General features: G+C 34.8%; 2 protein-coding genes across 2 annotated transcripts in view; one reads left to right on the top strand and one right to left on the bottom strand.

Annotated features, from left to right (window-relative positions):
- The first annotated feature begins 3,877 nt into the window (after nucleotides 1–3,877).
- Nucleotides 3,878–8,030, top strand: LOC134274078 (beta-1,3-galactosyltransferase 5-like). Its single transcript, XM_062756324.1, has 2 exons — nucleotides 3,878–4,013; nucleotides 4,270–8,030. Exon 2 carries the CDS (start codon nucleotides 4,325–4,327, stop codon nucleotides 5,555–5,557), a length of 1,233 nt encoding a protein of 410 aa, XP_062612308.1. The 5' UTR covers nucleotides 3,878–4,013; nucleotides 4,270–4,324; the 3' UTR covers nucleotides 5,558–8,030.
- Nucleotides 8,031–11,406: 3,376 nt separating this feature from the next.
- The window catches only part of LOC134274082 (DNA-directed RNA polymerase I subunit RPA1-like), a 31,732-nt gene continuing 24,703 nt past the window's right edge, over nucleotides 11,407–18,435 (bottom strand). Inside the window, exons 29-34 of the mRNA XM_062756329.1 lie at nucleotides 18,086–18,273; nucleotides 13,187–13,302; nucleotides 12,669–12,749; nucleotides 12,415–12,579; nucleotides 11,946–12,056; nucleotides 11,407–11,742 (exon numbers count right to left, since the gene is read on the bottom strand). Of these exons, the coding sequence (XP_062612313.1) occupies nucleotides 11,449–11,742; nucleotides 11,946–12,056; nucleotides 12,415–12,579; nucleotides 12,669–12,749; nucleotides 13,187–13,302; nucleotides 18,086–18,273 (955 nt within the window). The 3' untranslated portion in view covers nucleotides 11,407–11,448. The remainder of the gene's footprint in view (nucleotides 11,743–11,945; nucleotides 12,057–12,414; nucleotides 12,580–12,668; nucleotides 12,750–13,186; nucleotides 13,303–18,085; nucleotides 18,274–18,435) is intronic.

Genomic DNA, 18,435 nt, shown 5'->3' with positions numbered 1-18,435 from the left:
ATAGCAGATTAATAATTTGATATAACAGATTAATAATTTGATATAACAAATTAAAAATTTGTCATAACAAATTAAAAATTTGTCATAACAAATTAGTAATTTGTTATAACAGATTAATAATTTGTTATAACAACTTAATAATTTGTTAAAACAAATTAGTAATTTGATAAAATAAATTACTATTTTTGACAAAATTTGAAATGTATACAGATCTACGAAAGCCAGGTTAAATAAACAAATCTTAGTTTAAGTCGGATTTCTGAAAATAATTTGTAACTGTTAAAATTTTCGGCCAATAAAAAGACTTTAGTGGGACTATTGAGAGCTTTTTAAGCAGGCTCTTTTTTTATTATAAAAATTTCACGCATACAAAAGAATTGATAAAATAAATTACTATTTTTTACCAAGACAAAATTTGAAATTTTTTTTCCTTTCGTTTTCCGAAAGTTGTTACGAAAGCCAGGTTAATTTATCAAAAAATTTTGGTCAATGTTGCTTATGTTTCTCACAGCTTTTTACGGATTTCTGGATGTTCACAAAGTCATTTGTAACTGTTAAAGATTTTATTCCAATAAAAAAGGCTTTAGTGGGACTTATGTTGAGAGCACGTAAAAGAGTTTTGGCTCTTTTTTTTGCTCGTTGAAGGATTTTTTTAAATATTTAAATTTGATTATTTTTGCATACAAAAAATTGAATGATATATTAGGTATTTAATATTAAATTTTATTACCAAGCGCTACCCAAAAGAATTTGATGCAAGAATATTGTGGGGGTTTTTTTCACCATGCCAAGAAAACCTTTTCCGGGGAAGGTTGTTAATCTGTGAATGTAGATTTTTTCCTTAATAATTTATCTGCAAATTCATTTTATTTAGGTCAATGGTGCCTATGTTCAAATACTGTAAAAAAAAAAGTAAGTTAAAGAAAAAGAAGCTTATTAATTATAGTAAACCATGGAATGTTCACAATTTTTTAGGAGCAGTAATTTTTTTTCCAGGATTTTGGGATTTAGTTTAAAGATTTTATTCCTTATACATAAATTGGGTTGAACAGTAGGCATAAATGCCTGTCGAAAAGCAGGATTCAATGTAGATCATGTCACATGTTAAGAATGAATCCAGAGTGAGAGAGAGAGGTTATAAAATGAACAAAAACAAAAGAAAACATGTAACATTTTGTTGCATGCCTTAAATAAGATAATTTTTTCATAGCATACGAAATGGGTGCTATCAAGTTTATTTCTTTAACTAAGAAAGCTGAAAACAGTCCCCCCGTAAAGAGGGGGGGCATCAATTACACTTTTATTGTTCATCGGACAAATTTTCATTAAAGCTTCCAAGAATAAGCTACAGTGTATAAGGAATAGAATCAAGGACTTTGATGCAATTTATCATGGCATTGATGTTTGAAGTGAAAACTCTGAGCTGCTTTTAGAAACATAGATGTGAAAAGCTCTGCAGAGCGTGTGATTATTGTTTCACAAATTCAATGTTTTAATGATTTCTAATCTGATATAGATTCCATAGTTCTGTGTACATGTCAAATGTCCAAAAATAGTAATTTGTTATAAATAATAAATTGATAATTTGTTATAACAAATTATTAATCTGTTATAACAAATTAGTAATTTGTTATAACAAATTACTAATCTGCTATATCAAATTGATAATTTGTTAAAACAAATTATTCATTTGTTCGAAAAAAATATTTTTAGCATATAGGTCACGGTCTATGTCACAATGTCATTGGCCTTGGAGTTATTTGAAAGAACTTAATTAGCGGAGTACGCATACCAAATATGAAGTCTCTGTCTCTTATGGTTCAAAAGTTACGGCGAAAATTCAAAAAGGCTATTTTTAGCATATAGGTCACAGTCAAGGTCACAAAGTCATCGACCTTGGTTCCATTTGAAAAAAACTTAATTAGTGCATGCATACCAAATATATGAAGTCTCTATCTCCTATGATTCAAAAGTTATGGCGAAAGTCCGAAAAAAGCCATTTTTAGCATATAGGTTACAGTCAATGTCACAAGGTCATTGGCCTTGGTGTATTTTGAAAGAGCTTAATTTGTGGAGCAAGCGTACCAAACATGAAGTCTCTATCTCTCATGGTTCAAAAGTTATGGTGAATGTTGAAATTGACAACAGACAGACAGATAAACAGACAAACAGAAAGACATGACAAAAACAATATACGACACCGATCTATCGTTCCGGATGCATAAAAACACACACACTGATCATGCCTCCGTATGGCAGCTCATGGCTTGGGTTGAAGTTTCTCAATTACAAACCAAACTCCAAAGGTCAAGGTCAACATTATTTGTATCCAAAGAAGGGTTTTGTCACTAGGAATATATACCATTGAAATACAAAAGCCGCAGTGCTAACTGATCAAAAGTTTTGACAAAGGCTAAAGATTTTTTAAGTGGGTCAAACTCTAATGTCAAGGTCAAAGGGAAACAATAATAATATGAAATTGAAATGAAATAATGAAAGCCTTGGTTGGTTACTGTCAAGATTAAAGTGTGGAATTTATTATTTTTGGGGGGTAAAAGAGAGTCAAACTCCAAGGTCAAGAATCAAGTTTGTGGTAAGCCTACCGAAAGAAAGGTCTTGTGACAAGGGATATACCTGTGGAATATGAAAGCCATAGCACCAGCCACTCATGCAGAAGTTATGGTCAAGGTTCAAGTTTTTGCGAACAAAAAGACAAACGTACAGCCAGGGCAGAAAGAAGGACGGACAGGGCAAAAACTAAATATCCCCGAATCTTCGATTGTATAATAATAATAAAAAAAAATACATTGAAAAATTGCAGTTCTATTATCATGCTGTAATTTTTGAATTTACTGGGTGGAGGTAAATGCATAAGTTTTCAACATGAAAAACTTTCTTGTCGTGAATTCTGCATGTACGTCCACATTAGTCCCAATAAATTCAAAATTTATAATATGATAAATGTAAATCAACAGAAAAATCGCATCTATAGTATTGTAAATTGTAAATATCAGTGTCACTAGTTCAGTTGAAAGAAGGGTGGAAAATATTGCACCGAGGCTGGTGGAAAATAGCGCACACGAACTATAAATTGCAGAAAATTTGTGAAAATGAAGCTCAATTGATATTCCTGAAGACTAAAAAACATAATACCACATGATTGGTTGAGATAGGAAGAAATATGCCCAAGCCAATTTTTATTTTTGAAAACTCGAAAATACTATTTGTAGGGCTACAATTTCTTTCAGAACAGAATTCTCCTCATAAATTTCCTTGACATTGTAACAAAAAGGGGGCATCCAGCTTTTCAATGTCACTTATCAATGGTAAAAAGTAATATTTGGGGAAACAGGAGGGGACAAGACCCTCTGCATAAACGTCGGAACCGGGGGTGGGGGGCCAGGGCTATTTTTTGCAAAAATAGACATTATTATATAGGCATTGAAAATTGGTATTTACTTTTTTTGTTGGTTAAGCCCCCCCCACCCCCACCCCCCACCACCACCACACACACACATGCACACTTTCGATTAGCCCCCTTTCAATTTGCTTGAATGAATACATTGGTTAATCAAATAAGAGAGACGCACCCTAGTAAATCTGGCGTCAGACAATAATCAACTCCCGACCCTCCCGAATAGACTGGTATTGCCTGTCTTTACCGTACGCAGTATATCGGATATCAGACAGGCAGGCCAGTCTACCCTCCCGAACAGGTGAGCTATTTTCAATTAAGAATATTTTGAGAAAGACCTATCAAAAAAGACTTTTACAATCGGAGCTCCTCGCCTGTCTGCCTTACCTAGAGTATGGAAGTTATCCGAGAACTTTCTGAGCCAATGAAAAACGTTCAATGATGAAGGCGAGTCATCCTTGACCTTTACTAGGGACACATATCTCAAAATGGCGAGGTGGTCTTGCAAATGACCCATATCCACTACATATGAAGTTGGGGAATAACTCGAAGATGAAATAATCCCTCAGCTCAAGGAGTTGGCTTCAACATGAATTAGGTATTTTGTAATTTTAGAAGAAAATGAGTAAAATAAGGTTTTTCCATTCACCATAAGTCGATAACCTGAGGCTGATGCTTTGTTCAGCCAGCATATGTATTTTAGTATATCCTAACCCTGTATAGATAACTAAGCTTTTGATTTGAATAAGTTATTTGCGGATATGAATAATATTTGTCTATGTTAGAAAAAAATGTAAGTGTAATGTTTGATGAGGAAATGTAAACAACGAACATTTTTCATTTATTTACTTTAGAAATCTTTCCTGGAAAACATGAATGGCTTGCTGTTGATTGAAGACGTGGTTAAACATGAGTTTGTCTCGCTTTCATCAACTCCTGTCAAAAGGTCAACACAACCCAAAGGAATCCGAGGAAAATATCCTCTTGAACAATTCACAAGAAGGTGTGAAATGGTCCAGATATTTAGTGAAACTTGAAGTTGAGACCGTGATGCGTAAGCGTCAGTTGTCTTCAAGAGTTTTACTTAAGACCAGTGTTACAACCGTCCTCCTGATATGTTTATTATTCCTGACCTTTTACACCATAGTTCTCATATTCTTCACCCCAAGTGTGCCAATGGACTACAATGAATGGAGGGGACGTCATCGATTGAAATTGATTGCCAAGATAAAATCTGGTAATGGAAGCCAGAGACAAAATGACCAAATTTCCAAGTCAGCGATGTGGAATGTGTCCAACTCGGTTAATATACATTTACCAAAACCTAGATGTGAGAGCAAACTTGTGATATTAATTTTTATTTGTTCCTCAGTGCAAAATTTTCAACAGAGAAATGCGATAAGGAACTCTTGGTGTAAAACAAACTCAAACAAGAAATATTCATGGCATTGTGTATTCCTTCTTGGAGAGCCAGAAGAAAGTGGCAATTACTTAGAACTGACACAAAAATTAAAGAAGGAAAAAGAAAAGTATGGGGACATTTTGCAGGGCAGCTATACAGATACCTACAGAAATCTTACATATAAAGTGATGCATGGATTTGCATGGGCAGATGCTCATTGTCATTCGAATTTTGTTTTAAAGACTGATGATGATTGCTTTGTGAATACTCAGTTACTGTATGATTTAGTTTTACACCATCAGGATGTAAGCAGTCTCTATATAGGAAAAGTGACAAATGACCTAGAGAAGAGAAAGGTGATTCGTAATGTTGAAAATAGGTGGCATGTTTCCGAGTCTGATTACAAAGGAGATTACTATCCACCTTATGCAAGTGGAGCTGGGTATCTAATGTCTTGGGACACTGTTAAAAAACTTGTATCTGTCAGTCCATATATCAAACCTATTCCTGTTGAGGATGCCTATGTGGGGATCCTAGCAGAGGCTAAAAATATCATTCCTTCTAACTCGGGGAGATTTGTTTTGATGAGCGATGGCTGGACTCTATGTAATTATGCCTATTTAGTGGTCATTCATGGGGTGAAGTATAAAGAGCAGGAGGGGCTGACCCAGAAATCTGTGCAGGCCACAGAGAAGTGTTTGGAGGGGCGGTCTCAGGGAGAAATGTACACCTGGAATTAGTTTAGCATGCACACTCTCTAAGAGACGGCATAGCATGTTTGTTACCAATGTGTTCAGCTACATGTATATCATTTAAGATCTGAATTTCCCTTCATATGAAAATTTCTATTCTGGCATTATATCTACCAATCACAATTTATTTATTGTTTGAGAAATTCATGTACCTAGAAAAGAAAGTGCAAATTTAATTTTTTTTTATATAAATACTACTTCCAAATACTTGTAGTATAATCTTGCTTTCATTTTGACAGTACATATACATACATGAAATGATGTATTAAAATTCATGTTTAAACTAAAAAACGTACTACATACCTATTACCTAGATGCTTAAAATAGCAAGAGTTTTAAAAAACTTTAATGCTAATCATTTCTTCGCACAAAAACTTGCTTTCACAACAAAAAATGCTTTTAAACTTTTTTGTCCTGTGTTTTGATGTTAGAATGAGTGAATATACCACGTCAATTATGGTAACATATCAAAGTGTCTTTAATGTAAATGACTGCTCAGTTTCTGAAATTTTATTATGTAAACGTTTCTAGTCACACAGCAGGATGAGTAGGTCAAGGTTAAAATTTGTTATGAAACCTTGTGGGAGTGCTCAAAATATATACAGCGTGCACTGTAGAGAAGCATGAAATATACATGTGAAAGGTATGCTGGATGCAATAACTTTCAAAGTGATACATTTGTGCACCTCTATTTTTATCTCATGGTTTGCAGCATGTTAAAGTACTTTTAGTCAACAGATAACCCTAAATAGCTGCTGACAAAAGTTGTACATGTAAAAGAGAACATTTTTTTCGGGCTATTCAACATTCGTCAAAAGGCCTGTAAATATAAGATATTTATAGTTATACACATCAATGTAAAAGGAAAATTTCTCAACATTCCTAATTTTGAATTTTAAAAATACTTTCTGAAATGTTATTTATTTAACAAAATGATTTTTTAAGTGTTTGATACATAGTAATATAGGGCATCTGTCTTCTGTATTTTGTTTATCATTGTCTCATTTTTCACAGTTTTTTTGTCTTTTCTTTAATGTTCATTGTCCATGACTATAAGACAGAGTATAAGTGTTCTTTTTTTTCATATCAGTATGGGTGGTTTGTGTCTATGATATGTATTTAGCAAGGTACAGTGAAAATAATGACCTTTTTAAAACTTTGATCTCACCATCATTGTAAAACTAAATTCAGGCTTTTAGTTTTGCACGTGGCTTTCAACGTGCTGCTTTCAACTGTCTTTGAATTCTTTTGTAAGGTTGGCAAAGTACAACAAATTAAATCATCACTTTTTTAAAGCTGTAAATAAATAAAAAACTTTTTCTCAACACCACAAATCAAAATATTGCAATGATTTATTTTTTATTTTTGATGGTTTAAATCTGATTATTATTAATACAATGCATATCAAGGACACACACGCAAAAATTTTGTTTCAGTTGTTGATCCTGTCAGATTATTTACATTCAGACATTACAATATGCACATTTCTTTTTCTTTATGAGGCAATTTAAAACTTGACCCAGTTTGTTTAAGGACAGATTTGGAAGATTTCCAGTAGACTAATTCTTGCTGTATAAGCTCAAATAAAACATTCTGTATATTAACATCTGACATTCCTATATAATGAGTATATTTGTCATTTGTCCATATTGTCTGAATACCCTTTTCCATAAAATGTCATGAGATTTGATTTGAGGGATAGAGAATCTCAAATGTTTAAATTTATACATACATGTATTTGTCTTGGTTTCAGTAAGATTTGGTAGAAATATCCATGCAACTACATGTATTTTCTGGATTATCCCAATTTTCTATGCATTTTTTTTTTACTTCTTTTTTGACTCCTACTGCAAATACTCATTTATTGTCAAATTCTGCTTTAAAATCTTGAAATAGATAACATATCCTATTCTTAGTAGACTCAAAATTCTCATAATATCTATCCTTTCATTTAAAATGAAATCAAAACTCATAGAAGAGAAGATTGTTATTTATATATCTCGAGATTATCCAGTCACAGGAAAAGTCCTTTACACTTTGATGAATCAGCATCTGATTTCACTGTACAGCGGACATCACACACTTTATCAAGTTGACCTTTAATTAGTCATCTAACATGATACATCTTTACATATTTGAAATTGTCCTGAACCAGTATGATATTATGCATAATGTACCGTATTGTATTTTTAAAGCCAACTGATAGATTATTAGTGCTAAGTATTATAACATTTTTTCCTCCTTCAAAAGATCTGGTTGTAAATTCATTTGTCATCACATGTCAGTGTTAGTCGCATTAGTAATCAGGATTTTTTTTTTGATTGACTTAAGATGTATGTGTACATGTGTGTAGATTTATATGATGTCTTTATAGTTTATAAAAGTTTTTGTTTTCTTGACGTGTTGGTTTCGGTTAAGTTTTGACTAAATCAAATATGAGAAATAAAATTTTGAAAACACACTTTGTTATTGCATTTTTATCTTTTGATTCATAGAAGCCATGAATTTCTCTGAAATGGTTGAGCCAATTTAGATATGTGTCATCTTTGTCAAAATGACATTGAATGGAGAGAGTTGAAAACTCATGATTCAATGCAATCTCTAATTAACTTAGGGTCATCTAGTACATGTAACAGGCAAAATGTTTGCTTGATAATCAAATTGAAAAGTTGGTCCTATTCCAAATGTTTTCGATTCATTTCCACTGCAGTAACCAGACCTCACAAACTGTAATTATTGTTATATTAGGGTGAGACTGAATTATATTTATAAATTAAGGTATACAAACATCTATTCTAGAAAAATTAGATATAACATGATTTTGTGATTTCATCTATAAAAAAAATCATCTTTGAGTCTACACATAATTAAATGCAATTGACTTGAGGCTAGGTATAGGTGTTTCTATGCAAATGAGCTGATAAAAATGCATCAGATATATATCTTTTATACAGAGATTGCTACATTTTATTACATACTTGATATTTTACATACTTAGTACCCACAACATATTACAAGCCAGTGCATATAATGACTTCACTGTGCTTTACCACTCAAGGTTAAAAAAATGCAATAAAAAAGCCTCGATTGGCACAAGGGCATATCCTATTTAATTTTAAATAATTACTGTGTAATATTTAGAAGGATATTATAAAAATTACTTAGTCTGAAAATTGCTGCACAAAATCCCATGCACTTTCTCATTAATTAAAATGTTTCATCTCTTGTTCAATATCATAAATCCTTGGATTAAGCTGCTTCTATGTAGACCTTGAGTCTGTAAAACAAAATAAGATATGTCCTTGCATCAAAGCTTTATTGCTGATGTTCCTTATAATCCTGCATATTGACCAAGATAGCTCTTGGTCTATTGATAGACCTGGCCAGTTTATCCTCTCCCGAAAAAAACTTGAGACCATAAAATTTTAATTTTCTTTGTTCTCAGGCCCTCCCTCATGTCTTCCAAGGGTGCCTCAATTGACCCTTTTTTATTGCTAAATCAATAGAATAAAATCAACAAATCACCTTCCTCATCATTTTTTGAGGTTTTATATGATGTAAAAAGCTGCCTCATCATGTTTTGGGGGCAATAAAAAAGAAAAATAAATGCCTCCGTCTCTCATCATATTTCTTGACAAGAGGCCCATGGTCACCTGAATATTGTGCAACAACTTTCAAACAATTAAATTTGGTTTGTGTTTTAAAACCAGAGGCCATGAAATTCGCAGTTCACAATTTTGAAAGAGGCACCATTGCTTATCATAATTATAGACTTAGCATGCTTACTCTTTTACTTAATAGATTTTCAAAGAATTAATGTATTTTCACTTACTCTATTTACTTAATAGATTTTCAAAGAATTAATGTATTTTCACTATATAATCAATAGAGCCCCGTCCAGAACCCATGACCCTAGGGCCATAAAATTCACAATTTTGGAAGAGGCACTCTTGATCAACATAACTATTTACTTACATAGTTTATTTAATACCCAGAAGCAAAGAAAAAGATTTTCAATGAATTAATGCATTTTCACTATATGATCAATAGAGCCCCGCCCTAGCACCAGAACCCCTGACCCTGGGGTCATAAAATTCATAATTTTGGAAGAGGCACTCTTGCTCATCATAACTATGTGCTTTGTTAGTTTATTTAATACCCAGGAACAGAGAAGTAGATTTTCAAAGAATTAATGCATTTTCACTATATAATCAATAGGGCCCCAACCTAACACCAGAACCCCTGACCCTAGGGCCATGAAATTCACAATTTTGGAAGAGGCACTCTTGCTCTTCATAACTATGTACTTAGTTAGTTTATTTAATACCCATAAGTAGAGAAGATTTTCAAAGAATAAATGCATTTTCACTATATAACCAACAGAGCCCCACCCTAACACTAGAACCCCTGACCCTGGGGTCATAAAATTCACAATTTTGGAAGAGGCACTCTTGCTCATCATAACTATGTGCTTGGTTAGTTTATTTAATACCCAGGAGGAGAGAAGAAGATTTTCAAAGAAATTATGCATTTTCACTATATAATCTATATAGCCCCGCCCTTGCACTAGAACCCCTGACCCTGGGGCCATGAATTTCACAATTTTGGTAGAGGACTCAATGCTCATTACATTCATGCCAACAGTTTGCCTGCTTGATGTCCAGGAGTAAAGAAGAAGATTTTCAAATAAATTATGCATTTTCACTATATAATCTATATAGCCCCGCCATAGCACTAGAACCCCTGACCCTGGGGCCATGAATTTCACAATTTTGGTAGAGGACTCAATGCTCATTACATTCATGCCAACAGTTTGCCTGCTTGATGTCCAGGAGTAAAGAAGAAGATTTTTAAAGATTGCAATAATTTTAGTGGTTTTGGCCCCACCCCTCAGGCCCCAGGGGGGCGGGGACCATAAAATTCATAAATTTTGTTCCCCTTAACCCATAGATGCTGTATACCAAATTTGGTTGAAATTGGTTAGGTGGTTTCAGAGAAGAAGCTGAAAATGTTCAAATGTTATCACACAACGCATGACACATGACGACGGACGAAAACGGATAGCAATAGGTCACCTGAGTTACTCAGGTGACCTAAAAAAAGGTCCGAGAACCAAGGAATTAACTTTGCATGGCCTTACATTCAGGTTATTATTAATCCATAATTATAATTAATTACCTCATGTTAGAAAATGAAGTGAGAATTCGCCAATTTCATGAGGCTTTTAGTTTTTGGGGATAGGATGATGTGGAATCTGACTGTAACTGTACATTGGTCTTTTACTGTAGATTCTATATTACCATAAGTTGTGCAACACCCCTCCCCTTTTCCATTATAACACATGCGAATGTGGAAAGTATCAAATTGTACAGTAAAACACACTTTCAATAATGAAGTGTATGGGATGAGCAATTTTGATTCATTTTTTAAAAAGTTCATTTATATATGTTTCAAAACTTCAGAGATTGAAAGTAATTTCACTGCAAACATGAATTTACTATAAGCATGTTCACTTTGAACATTTTCCCAACAACAATTCAACAAATGGAGATGCAGTCTCAAGAGTAAAAACACGGGAAGGAGGGTGTCATATAAATCATAAATGTAAGGGAGCAAGATTGCAATGGTGAGTGCATGATTTCTGAGGCAAGAATGCAAAATTAGTACGTTTTGCTTTCTAAACATAACATGCCTGATCCATTGCATGTTTAGTCATTCTTTCTTGCATTTTTAATTATTGCCCCCTTTCAAAATTCCTTTGTATCATTCAAAGCTAAATCCATCAGCCCTCTCAGTTCACATTTAAGAAAACGCTCAATAAAAAGTAAAGCCAATAATGACTTTTTACATAAATTTTACTCTGTGAAATTTTTCCCTGGCTACATAAGTCTGTAGAGAAGATCAAAAGTACCAGAACCGCAGGACACAGGTTTACCAGTCACAATCTGAGCAGACGGTGACTTTAAACTGTCATTAGCACCCTGCATACTCGCTTTCACCAAGAAACTCAAGGTAGTCTCAAAACTCATTTGCTGTAAGCATGAAGCACAAGTCTCTAAAGCTCTTCTATTAAAAGCCTTATATGTCCCCTCAAATGTCATGTAATCAGCTAGCAGTGAGAGGTGTCGGTAATCCACTTCAATACCATAAGCTGCAAACACATTCTTAATTTCCTGTAAAAGATAAGATAGATGAAATTTTTAAATGACCCATTCTATGCATATTATTCAATCAAATCTGTGACATCTATTGAATAAAATATGATGATGCTAAAATAACTATGTTTACCATAGTTTTCTCATACTTTCTACTTTAAAGAACAGTTCTACTTCAATATTTCTAATAATTCTAGAGACTCTGTTCTTGAAACACTCACCTTTATAATAACTTTATTTGCAGCCTCTATTCCGTATGTCCCTGCTATAGCATGGATGTCATTGGAGTACAAGTGATTTAAATCCAGGATGTTTGTATACGTATACATTTCCTGCAAATAAAATGAAAGTTTTCAGGAACTTTTACAGAAAAAAAATAAACTTGTACATGAATATTATCATTTTTTAAATAATTGACAACAAATTCTGGTAGCATACAACTTGATCAGATTTTTCATAAAAAACAAAACATGAGTCTTGCTGCCCTAAGCACTTTGACGAGGAAAAAGCAAAAATCATTTTGCAAAAGTTAAAGTATAAGTTAAAATGGTCCGTGGAAAGGGGTGGGGTCATGGTTTGAAAAAAATTGAGTCTACACCACTTGAGTTGCTTCGGTACATCTCGGTACCAGTAAGTATGACCAATCATGGCTTTGCTATACTCTAGAGAACAAGATTTTTCAGAATTTACCCGGATGTTAATTCCCTCTGTACAGATGTGGAGTTCTGGATGATCTTGACCTTTAACCTCTTTCAGCAGACACCTGTTTATTCCTGGGACACAGTGGATAACTGTTTCCTTTGCATGTTCTTCAATTAAGGATGTGAGATCTATCTTACTGTTCAGCAAGCCAAACTGTAAAATTAGAAAGAATCTCAAAAACTGTATTTATTTCATGAGATTATTTCTACAATGTGCTAGAATGAATTGAAGATTGTCCCAACCTCAAGAGTAAATTCACACCAAAGCTCTTTCTTCACATCATATTTGTAATCAGATATGTTGGAGCTGGATTGTAGCACAAACTAAAGTGAAAAACAGATCCAGTGTAAAGATTTCATTTAATATGTGTGTTATATTCACTACAAAAAATTATATTACAGCTTTAAAGAAATCATGCATATGCTTTCAATAAAGTGCAAGGGGCAGAAAATTTTGTTTTATTATAAATGTGTGGGGGTCAGCCAGGTTTGATCGCCACTGGCCGGATAGCTAAGTTGGTAGAGCACACAACCAGGAATTCAGGGGGCCTGAGTTCGAATTCGGGTCTGCATTTTTTTCTCTTCTCCCATTACAAATGTATTTCATTTTACCTTTAAGTTCACAATATATTTTAAAACCATAGGAAATGGAAATCTTCTTGTTCTATGCATCAGTTCATTAAAAGCATGTTATACTGATTTACACATTATTACATTATATACAGATTTACATTTAGGCCTACACACGATAGATAACGTACTTGTATCCTATTTTCTTTGGACTCTTTCTTTACAGACGACATAAAACTGTCATCCTCTCCCACATCTTCTTCCTCTTCATCATTTTTACTATCATCCATCTCTACATCCTCCTCTTCTGCAAATAATCATCAAAAATATTTTTTCTTATAATGGATCATTTATAATTTTCCGAAGTTATGAATTTTCCTTCATGTTATGCATGGATTTTAATCTAAAAATTTAGATAGATTTTTCAAAGACTTAAAATGGACTTTATTCAAATATATCAGAAAATTTCCCATCTTTCTGTTGTTTCTCACGAGTTTATGAAGTTACTAGAACTGTCCAAACGGGACAAAATACCCCCCGCTGGGTTTTTCAAAAGTAAGTCTTTCCATAATAAAGATATGTATCAAACATGAATTATGAGATTTTTCTTCCAGTGACCTTGAATTTCCCCAAATGACCTTGGGTCAAGATCACGACACACCCTTAGGTCATGGGCAATCTTTATGTGAAATGAGAACCTACCAAGTTTATACATAAGAAAGATATGGACCTGACACGAATTATGAAATTTTTCTTCCTGTGGCCTTGAAGTTCCCCAAATGACCTTGGGTCAAGGTCACGACACACCCTTAGGTTATGGGCAATCTTTGTGTGGAGTAGTAAATTGTAATGTCCCTCCGTAAGAAAGATATGGACCGGACACGTTTGCACAGACAGACAGACGGACAGACAGACGGACAAGGTGATTCCTATATACCCCCCCAAACTTTGTTTGTGGGGGTATAATAATCAAATAAATTATGCTGAAGTTGTTCCTCGAATAAGGCTTTTTTCTTATAATTTTATTTGTACAACTTGATGCCTCTGTTACCTGTCCGCCGGTGTTGGGAACTTTTTATGTTTGCCTCTAATTAGCAGTTCCTAACCCTAACTCTAACCCTATCAGCTTAACCTTAACCCTAACCCAGTTCCTAACCCTAATTCTAACCTAATCCTAGAAGCCTAACTCTTACTCTTATTCTAACCCTAACCCAAATGCTAACCTTAAACCTAGCAGCCTAACCCAAACCCTCACCCTCGCAGCCTTACCCTAAGCCTAAGCCTCACCCTAACTATAACTCTTACCCTAGCTATTACTCTAACCCTAGCTATAACTCTAACCCTAGCAATAACTCTAACCTTAGCTATTACTCTTACCCTAGCTATAACTCTAACCCTAACTATAACTCAAACCCTAGCTATAACTCTAACCAAAGATATAACTCTAACCCTAGCTATTACTCTTGTCCTAGCTAGAACTCTAACCCTAGCTATTACTCTTGTCCTAGCTTTAACAATAAACCTACCTATAACTCTAACCCTAGCTACAACACTAACCCTAGCTATAACTCAAATGGTATATTTCTTACCCTAGCTATAACACTAACCCTATTTATAACTCTAACCCTAGCTATAACACTAACCCTAGCTATAACTCTAACCCTAGCTAAGACACTAACCCTAGTTTTAACTATAACCCTAGCTATAACACTAACCCTAGCTACAATAAAAAACTTAGCTATAACTCTTTCCCTAGCTATACCTCTAGCCCTAGCTTTAGCACTAACCCTAGCTATAACACTTACCCTAGCTATAACCCTGACCCTAACTATAACTCGAACCCTTGCTATAATTCTAACCCAAGCCATAACTCTTCTCCTAGTTATAACACTAACCCTAGCTATAACTCTATCACTAGCTATAACTCTAACCCTAGCTATAATACTAACCCTAGTTATAACTTTATCCATAGCTATAACTATAACCCTAACTATAACACAAACCCTTCCTATAAATCTAACTCTAGCTATATAACACTCAGCCAAGCTATAACTCAAACCCTAGGTATGGTACTAACCCTAGCTATAACACTATCCCTAGCTACAATACTAACCCTAGCTATAACTGTTGCCCTAGCTCTAACTGTAACAACAGCTTTAACACTAACCCTAGCTATAACACTAACCCTAGCTATAACTCTAACCCTAACTATAACACCAACCCTAGCTATAACACTTACCCTAGCTATAACTCTTCTCCTAGTTATAACACTAACCCTAGCTATAACTCTATCACTAGCTATAACTCTAACCCTAACTTTAATACTAACCCTAGCTATAACACTTACCCTAGCTATAACATTAACCCTAGCTATAATTCTCTCCCTAGCTCTAGCCCTAGCTATAACTCTAACCCTAGCTATAACACTAACTCTCACTATAACACTAACCCTAGCTATAACTCTAACCCTAGCTATTACTATAACCTTAATTATAACTCTAACCCTAGCAATAACTCTAACCCTAGCTATTACTCTAACCCTAGCTACAACTGCAACCTTAGCTATAACACTAAACTAGCTATATCTCTAACCCTAGCTATAACACTTACCTAGCTATAACACTGACCCTAGCTACAACACTAACCCCAGCCATAACATTAACCCTAGCCATAATTCTAACCCTAGTATTAACTTGAATTCTAGCTATAACTCTAAACCTAGCTATAACACTAACCAAAGCTATAACTCTAACCCTAGCTATATCACTAACCCTAGATATAAATCTAACAACTAACCCTAGCTATAATACTACCCCTACCTATAACACTAACGCTAGCTATAACTCTAGGCCTCACTTTAATTCTAACCCTAGCTATAACACTAACCCTAGTTATAACTCTAACCCTAGCTATAACTCTAACCCTAGCTACAATACTTACCCTAGCTATAACACTAACCCTAGCTATAACTCTAATGGTATACTTCTTACCCTAGCTATAACTCTAACCCTAGATACTGCTATAACACTTATCCTAGCTATAACTCAAACCCTACCTATAACACTATCCCTAGTTATGACTCTAACCCTAGATATAACACTAACCCTAGCTATAATTCTAATGGTTTATTTCTTACCCTACCTATAACTCTAGCCCTAGCTATAACACTAAACCTAACTATAACTCTAATCATACTAAAACACTATCCTTAGTTATAACTCTAACCTTAGCTATAACACTAACCCTAGCTTTAACACTAACCCTTGCTATAAACTAACCCTAGCTATAATTCTAAACCTAGCTATAGCTGTAGCACTGTACCTCTAACCTTAGCTATAACTCTAACCCTAGCTACAACTAATCCTAGCTATAATACTACCACTTGCTATAACACTAACCCTAGTTATAACTCTAACCCTAGCTATAACTCTAGTGGTATACTTCTTACCCTAGCTGTAACTCTAACCCTAGCTATAACACTAATCCTAGCTATAACTCTAACCCTACCTATATCAATATCCCTAGTTATAACTCTAACCCTAGCTATATCATTAACCCTAGCTATAATACAAAACCTAGCAATAAATCTTACCCTAGCTATAACTCTAACCCTAGCTATAACACTAACCTTAGCTATAACTCTAATGGTTTACTTCTTACCCTACCTATAACTCTAACCCTAGCTATAACACTAACCCTAGCTATAACTCTAACCACAGCTAAAACACTATCCCTAGTTATAACTCTAACCCTAACTATAACACTATCCCTAGCTACAATACAAAGCCTAGCTATAACTCTAACCCTAGCTTTAACACTAACCCTGGCTATTTCACTTACCCTAGCTATAACTCTAACCCTAGGTATAACTCTAACCTTTGCTATGACTCTAACCCTAGGTATAACTCTTACCCTAGGTATAACTCTATCCCTAGCTATAACTGTATGACTAGCTATATCTCTATGCCTATTTATAACCCTAACACTAGCTATAACTCTAATGCTATACCTCCAACCCTAGCTATAACTCTAACCCTAACTCTAACACTAACCCTAGCTATAACTCTAAACCAAGTGATAACTCTAACCCTAGCTATAACTTTTGCCCTAGCAATAACTCTAACCAAAGCTATAACACAAACCCTAGCTATGACTCTAACTTTAGCTATAACTAACCCTAGCTATAACACTAACCCTAGCTATAACTCTTACCCTAGCTATAACTCTTACCTTAGCTATAACACTAACTCTAGCTATAATTCTATCCCTAGCTATATCTCTAACCCTATCTATAAATCTTGCCCTAATTATAACTCTAACCCTAGCTACAACACTAATACTAGCTACAACACTAACCCTAGTTACAACTCTAACCCTAGCTATAACTCTAACCCTAGCTATAACTCTAACCTAGCTGTAATAATAACCCTAGCTACAACACTAATCCTTGCAGAAACTCTAACACCTAACCTTAACTTTAACCCAAACCCTTGCAGCTTATCCCCAACTCTTATTCTAGTCTTACCCTATGCTAAGCCTAATAATGCTAATCCTAGCTCTAACCCTAAGCCTAAGCCTAAGCCTTACATTTACCCTTGCAGCTTATCCCTAACTCTTATTCTTACTCTAAACCTAAGCTAACCCTAATGATAATGCTAACCCTTGCTCTAGCTCTTATCCCAGCCCTAACAATAGCTCTAACCCTATTCCTTACAAATTATTCCTAACTCTTATTCTAACCCTAACCCTTGCAATTCGCCCATGTAATACTAATCCTAACCCTTGCAGCCTAACATAACCCTCATCCTTCCATTTTAACCCTAACTCTAACTTTAACCCTAATGCTTACCCTAACACGAGCAGCCCAACCCTTACTCTGGCCCTTACCCCCTTGAAGCCTAACCCTAACCCTATGGAAACTGGTCGTGGTTCTCCGCCCGCAAAAAGTGCACGTCGGACAAGCTAGACCGCAGCAGTGACAACCGGTGACTGGGAACAGCCCACATGGAGTCATACAGCAGCTGCCCGCAAACGAGCTGTATTCTCTGAGTACTCTTTGCAAAACAAACTCAACATAAAATTTGATTTACCTTCCTCATTTTCCTCCGCCTCCTTTTCCTCCTCCTCGTATTCCTGTTCCTCCTGTTTTTTCTGCCTTTCTTTGACGTCAGAGGCCGTGTTGTCGTTCTCCTCCACATCTGACACATCCTCATCATCCGAGGCCGGAGGTCGAGTATGAGGATGGTGATGAGTTCTGATGTGCCCACTACTCACCATCCTGAGAAAGAAGGGTTTTACATGTATATGAATAATAAGACAGAAATACAACTCTATTGAAAAATTTGCTGAGGCTGTAATAAGAAACTAGAAAAGAGATACGCGGTAATCTAGAGAGCTTCGTTTTCCAAATAATCACATAATTTTTCAATGTATTTTACAA

This window comes from Saccostrea cucullata, unplaced genomic scaffold, assembly GCF_032062105.1.
Source record: "Saccostrea cucullata isolate Sc308-1 unplaced genomic scaffold, CSIRO_AGI_Scuc_v1 ctg497, whole genome shotgun sequence".
Taxonomy (NCBI): domain Eukaryota; kingdom Metazoa; phylum Mollusca; class Bivalvia; order Ostreida; family Ostreidae; genus Saccostrea; species Saccostrea cuccullata.
Note: the sequence above shows the minus strand (reverse complement) of the source record. Positions and strands in the feature narration are given on the sequence as shown.